Source organism: Danio aesculapii, chromosome 6 (assembly GCF_903798145.1).
Source record: "Danio aesculapii chromosome 6, fDanAes4.1, whole genome shotgun sequence".
NCBI classification, from domain to species: Eukaryota; Metazoa; Chordata; class Actinopteri; order Cypriniformes; family Danionidae; genus Danio; species Danio aesculapii.
Genome location: NC_079440.1, coordinates 41,667,292 through 41,673,355, shown reverse-complemented (window position 1 = coordinate 41,673,355; position 6,064 = coordinate 41,667,292). Strand labels below are relative to the sequence as shown.

At 41.8% G+C, this 6,064-nt stretch overlaps 1 protein-coding gene across 1 annotated transcript; it reads left to right on the top strand.

The window, feature by feature from the left end:
• The first annotated feature begins 497 nt into the window (after nt 1–497).
• Nucleotides 498–5,072, top strand: krt4 (keratin 4). The gene is made up of 9 exons (XM_056460200.1): nt 498–1,032; nt 2,499–2,707; nt 2,791–2,851; nt 2,944–3,039; nt 3,120–3,284; nt 3,368–3,493; nt 3,577–3,797; nt 3,891–3,955; nt 4,054–5,072. The coding sequence occupies exons 1-9, from the start codon at nt 619–621 to the stop codon at nt 4,191–4,193; spliced, it is 1,497 nt and encodes a 498-aa protein (XP_056316175.1). The 5' UTR covers nt 498–618; the 3' UTR covers nt 4,194–5,072.
• The last annotated feature ends 992 nt before the right edge of the window (nt 5,073–6,064 follow it).

Here is a 6,064-nt window from a genome sequence, read left to right as displayed (position 1 = left end):
GTTCCCTGTTCCCTTGTAAATCTCAACAATGCAACTGTTCAGCTCAGGGGGGAAAAATGCCCTGCCAGATCCAAACGCTGGCAAAAGTGGATGGAAAAAAGCCTTTTATTAATGTGAAAGTTGCTGCGCGCCCCACCCAGATGAAAAGAGCAGAGGTTAACATGCTCTCTACGGCTGTCCAGCCAACCAGATACTGAGGCAGAAACACACCCGCTGGCAGATGGTGAGAGCTACACTGTCTTTTTCAGAGTTTCTACTGGAATGCCTGTCCTCAAGTCTCAAGCCTCTCCTTGCATTTTCTCATTCCACCTGGGGCAAAGCCCCGGGCTGGGTGTGACACCATTTATCTTACCACTTTCTCTCTGTACCTGTCTAACAGGTAGGGTGTGTGTGAGAGTGTGTATGTGTGCAAGTGTGTGTGCAAGTGTGTGTGTGAGTGTGTGTGTGAGAGAGCAAGCAGCTCCACCCCCTCAAGAGTGTGTATAAAATTGGTCAGCCAGCTGCAGAGAGACACGCAGAGGGACTTTGACTCTCCTTTGTGAGCAACCTCCTCCACTCACTCCTCTCTCAGAGAGCACTCTCGTACCTCCTTCTCAGCAACTCAAAGACACAGGCATCATGTCAACCAGGTCTATCAGCTTCACCAGCGGTGGCTCCATCAGGAAGGGCTACTCCACCCAGTCAGCCTATGCAGTACCTGCCGGCTCTAGCAGGATCAGCTCAGTGACCAATGTCAGGAGATCTGGTGTGGGTGCCAGCTCAGGCTTCGGTGCAGGTGCAGGCTTCGGTGCCGGTGGCAGCAGCTACAGCTTCAGCAGCAGCAGCATGGGTGGAGGCTATGGAAGTGGTCTTGGTGGAGGTCTCGGTGGAGGCATGGGCTTCGTTCCGGCTCCTATCACAGCTGTAACTGTCAACCAGAGCCTGTTGGCCCCCCTCAACCTGGAAATTGACCCCACAATTCAGGCTGTCCGCACTCAGGAGAAAGAGCAGATCAAGACCCTCAACAACCGTTTCGCTTCCTTCATCGACAAAGTAAGTATTCATGCATTTTGTGTCTCTGTTTTTTTTAAATGCAAATTTCTGGAATGATATTGTGGAGCACAGTGAGTGTAGGGCATTCAAATGCAGAACTCATTTTATTACTAAGTGTGACCTTTGAACAAGTGACTCTTAAAGCTGGATGCCTTAGGTATTACAACACACCATAATAGCTTGCAGCTGTAAAAAAATGACTGTGAGAGTGATTTCCCTTTTATAACAGCATTCTGTAAGCACATCTACAAGCTAGGCTTTTTCTTAGAGTTAGGCTAAGTTTCATTTCATGTCAATGTGGTACTAGTATATCAGTAGTGAATAGCTAATCAGCTAATGTAAATTTAACAGATGTTAAACCATTTGCACTAGATCTCTCTTTCATGGGTTTAGCCTTGGAAAAAAATCCTCAAAATCCCATGACAAGCTGTCCAAATATGGGTGGAGTTTAGGTTAATAACCTAGCAACCATGTTAGTCATAGATACACAAGTACATTAGAGAGCGCTACAAGAAACCGGTGTGTGTGTAGTCCAAAGTCAAGACTTTATTACCCCACTAAAATGTTGTACAGGTTATGAAATTTAAATAGTCTCTCTGATCCGATTAAGAAAAAAAAGCTTGTCTTTGATACACCTATATTTGGCTGCAAACAAACACTTCACAACTTTCTGAGCAAATGTGGACAGAAGACACACCCTAAAGGGCATTCAGTCTGCATACACACACACACACCTTTATTTTTTGGAGCCTGTGGGAGAATTTGCAGTAAGCTGTGTGTGACCAGGATGAGTCATCTGGACCATAGACGCTACCAACTTGTACTCTGCTTTAGAACTTGCTGGCAAGTTGCAGGGACAAAGACTATGCCAATAAAAATATGTGTTGAGGTTGAATATAACATGGAAATGTAATTCTTTGTTGCTGTAAAGGGTACATTCTTGCTGCAGATATAAAGAGAAAAGGTATAACTACCTCCAATTAAGTAGATCACTAGATAGACAGGTGCTGTCAAGTATGGATGATTTCCAAGGTCCACACACAAAACCTGCCTTGGGGTGTGGCAGGTATGTCTAGATTCTCAGATGTTGCTCCACTGTTTTATCTGTAAAGTAATGCAGGTTTTGGGTGAGGCCATTAGTGGAGGTTTTTTCCGTCTTGTAGCTTGTGTGCAGCACTGCCACACCCAGTCAGTCCACTTTCACCTTCCCCTCCCCTGTCCCTCACTCCACCCTGCAGAAAAATGCCTCCTGAAATGACTCATAGCGATTTGTATTGTGCTAAACAATGCTTCCCGAGAGCATATACAAAGAGACTAAAAGAATCAGGAATACAAATGAGTCATACAAGCCAAACAAAGCCATCTTTATTAATTCATTCATGACTTTTTTTCAGAATGCTTTACATTTTAACCCCCAAGGTGCCTAAAAAACAAAAACACAAATATCTTTGTTTTTCCCCACTCAGGTGCGCTTCCTGGAACAGCAGAACAAGATGCTGGAGACCAAATGGAGTCTTCTCCAAGAACAGACCACCACACGTTCCAACATCGATGCCATGTTTGAGGCATACATCTCTAACCTGCGCAGACAGCTTGATGGACTGGGAAATGAGAAGATGAAGCTGGAGGGAGAGCTGAAGAACATGCAGGGCCTGGTTGAGGACTTCAAGAACAAGTGAGTGAAGCTGTAATTATGCAGTTGAATAAATTGACCAATAAACAGCATTGACTCACTTGCATTGTCCCATCTTTTAACAGGTACGAGGATGAGATCAACAAGCGTGCTTCCGTAGAGAATGAGTTTGTCCTGCTCAAGAAGGTAAGGATCGTTTGCCTTTTCTGTTCTTGTATCCTTTTTGCACTACATTTTAATAGCAAGAAGGGTAATTATGTCCTCTCATTTTCTTTCAGGATGTTGATGCAGCCTACATGAACAAGGTTGAGCTTGAAGCTAAGGTTGATGCTCTTCAGGATGAGATCAACTTCCTCAGGGCAGTCTACGAGGCTGTAAGTTAAACTCTGTTGTGTTTTGGCACAGAGTTCTGCTGCTTTGTAAGGAAGGATAATTAATTGGCCTTCATTTGCAGGAACTCCGGGAGCTCCAGTCTCAGATCAAGGACACATCAGTTGTTGTAGAAATGGACAACAGCAGAAACCTGGATATGGACTCCATCGTGGCTGAAGTTCGTGCTCAGTATGAGGACATCGCCAACCGCAGCCGTGCCGAGGCAGAGAGCTGGTACAAACAGAAGGTGGGTCAAACTCTAAAAGTTTCAACTCTTTGATCCCATCTCATCTGTCCATGCAAGTACTTATTTGAGGCAATGTATTCCAGTTTGAGGAGATGCAGAGCACCGCTGGTCAGTACGGTGATGACCTCCGCTCAACAAAGGCTGAGATTGCTGAACTCAACCGCATGATCGCCCGCCTGCAGAACGAGATCGATGCTGTCAAGGCACAGGTAGAGTGGAGCAAGTGTTGATACATAAATAGTTTGCACACTGTTCATGAAAGACCCTAACTTTAATCGATATTGCTGTTTAGCGTGCCAACTTGGAGGCTCAGATTGCTGAGGCTGAGGAGCGTGGAGAGCTGGCAGTGAAGGATGCCAAGCTCCGCATCAGGGAGCTGGAGGAAGCTCTCCAGAGGGCCAAGCAAGACATGGCCCGCCAGGTCCGCGAGTACCAGGAGCTCATGAACGTCAAACTGGCTCTGGACATTGAGATCGCCACCTACAGGAAACTGTTGGAAGGAGAGGAGAGCAGGTAGGAAGTGTTGGACACTTCACTTACTGTCACAAAAAAAAGCCATGGTGCCGAAAAACATCACTAAGAAAATCTGTTGTCTTCTTTATTCAGACTGTCCAGCGGTGGAGCTCAAGCTACCATTCATGTTCAGCAGACCTCCGGAGGTGTTTCATCTGGTAAATATTCAGATATATCAATCTCTCTCTTGAAATCTTCTTGTAATCTCAGGTCATGTTAGATATGTGTCTGATTTATTATTATTTCTATTTTGCAGGTTATGGTGGTAGCAGCTCTGGTTTCGGCTACAGCAGTGGCTTCAGCAGTGGAGGGTCAGGATTCGGTTCTGGATCAGGGTATGGTGGAGGCTCCATCAGCAAAACCAGTGTCACCACCGTCAGCAGTAAACGCTATTAAGGAGAAGCCCCCCCAAACCCCCCAACCGACACAGTTTCCTACCTTCCTTACCTGCAACTAGATCCCTCTGAACCTTCTTACAACTCAAACCATCTATGGTGCTATATTTTAGCCAGACAGCTGTCCCCTGTTAATGAGGAGATGTGGACGATGATTTCTTAAACACAAAATAAGTTTTAGGTTGTTCTGTGTGTTGATGGTAGTTACCCATATCATGCATCTCCTGTCTGGTGGTGTCACTGCCATTTTAAATCATCAACCCAACTACACTAAAACGATACCAGGAAGAATCTGTGCTCCAAGCCACTGAATAGTCTTATTTCTGCACTGATATGTACAGGGAACGTGAGACACATAGAAACCACTGTAACCTACGTAGTACTATGGTTTCACTGAATCAGGGGTGTGCTATACAAGTTCCCGAATGTCTTGTTTGAATGTTTTGTGCTGTTACAAGCTCCCTGCTGTAGTTTTGCTGACTAATCTGACTTTTGTTATTTTGCTATGGCTGTCAGGGTCGGTTTACCTATTTTCTATAAAACGTATAAGACAGTCAGCCAATAACTGATGACAGTCGATTGTGGGCTACCAATGTCCAGTTACCTCACATTCAAGGGAGATCTGTTACAGCAAAAAACAGGCACAATGGGATTTTTGTGGACCATCCCTCCTTAACCTTGTGTACTTTCCAGGTTGGAAGTGGTGACTGTAGTACCTTACACATTCCCCTGTATTCAACTGGCTTCCAGAGCATATTTTACATCCCCGGTTATAAATGGAAAATGCAAGAAAACTGAAACAATGTTCAACCAGATTTATTTGGTATTGATTGACTTGACACCAACTTGAAATTTGAATACAATAAATCTGTGACCACAAGTTTTGCATTGCTTTGTCTTTCATTGCTTTTACCTTGAAATGTTTTTACAAAGAATAGTCAGCATAAAAAGTACACATGGCTCAAAATTCGAAAAGTATAGATAGACAAAAAAAAACTCAATACTATTTTACAAAAACAATTTTCAACACTTAAAAATGTAAAGTAAATTAGATTAATTTTAAGTTCACCATATAATGATACTTGTTATCCCTCTTATTAATATCATTCATTGTGTTGTGTTGTATTCAGAATTGTATTGTGAAATTAATCAAATTAGCACGATTACAGCAAATTACTGTAAAAGGCTATATCTTTTGCATGTTAGTTATAGGAATTCCAACTCTTTTTATTTCATTTAACATAGACAATAATACAAATGAACTTTTATGGTAGTATTGGCAATTTTCATATTTAGAAATAACAGAATCTTGCAGCCCCATAAACAAAAATAACTTGAAACACTGAAAAAAAATTATGTCTGCAAAATTGTTGAAAATAATTAATTTGTGTTGAATTTAAACAAACAAATTATATTTAGTAATGTTCAACTAAATTTTTTTGCTTAAATTCCGCCCAAATAAATTGTTTAGAACAACTTAACTTAAAATGTAATAAATCCAAGGAATCATCTTTGATTAATTTTCTCAGTGAAGAAAATCATCCAGTTTTGAAACTACATAAATGTCATAGTAAATTTTCAGTTTTGGGCGCACTGGACCTTTATTTAATTTTATACAGTTAACATGGAAATATGATAATATTTATAATAATAATTTTTAATGAACATAACTTTGTGCTTAGCCAAAAACATAAACTGGAACAAAAGTAATTGATTCATAAAACCAAACACTATTAAACACCCAAAATGATTTCAAATTCAGGGTAAATGTCAGAATGACTAGCCGAGGAAAACCTGCTTTACAGTAAAATATAGCTAATTCTACAAGATAATACTGTGAAATCACAGAAATGTAGTTAACTATTTATGGGG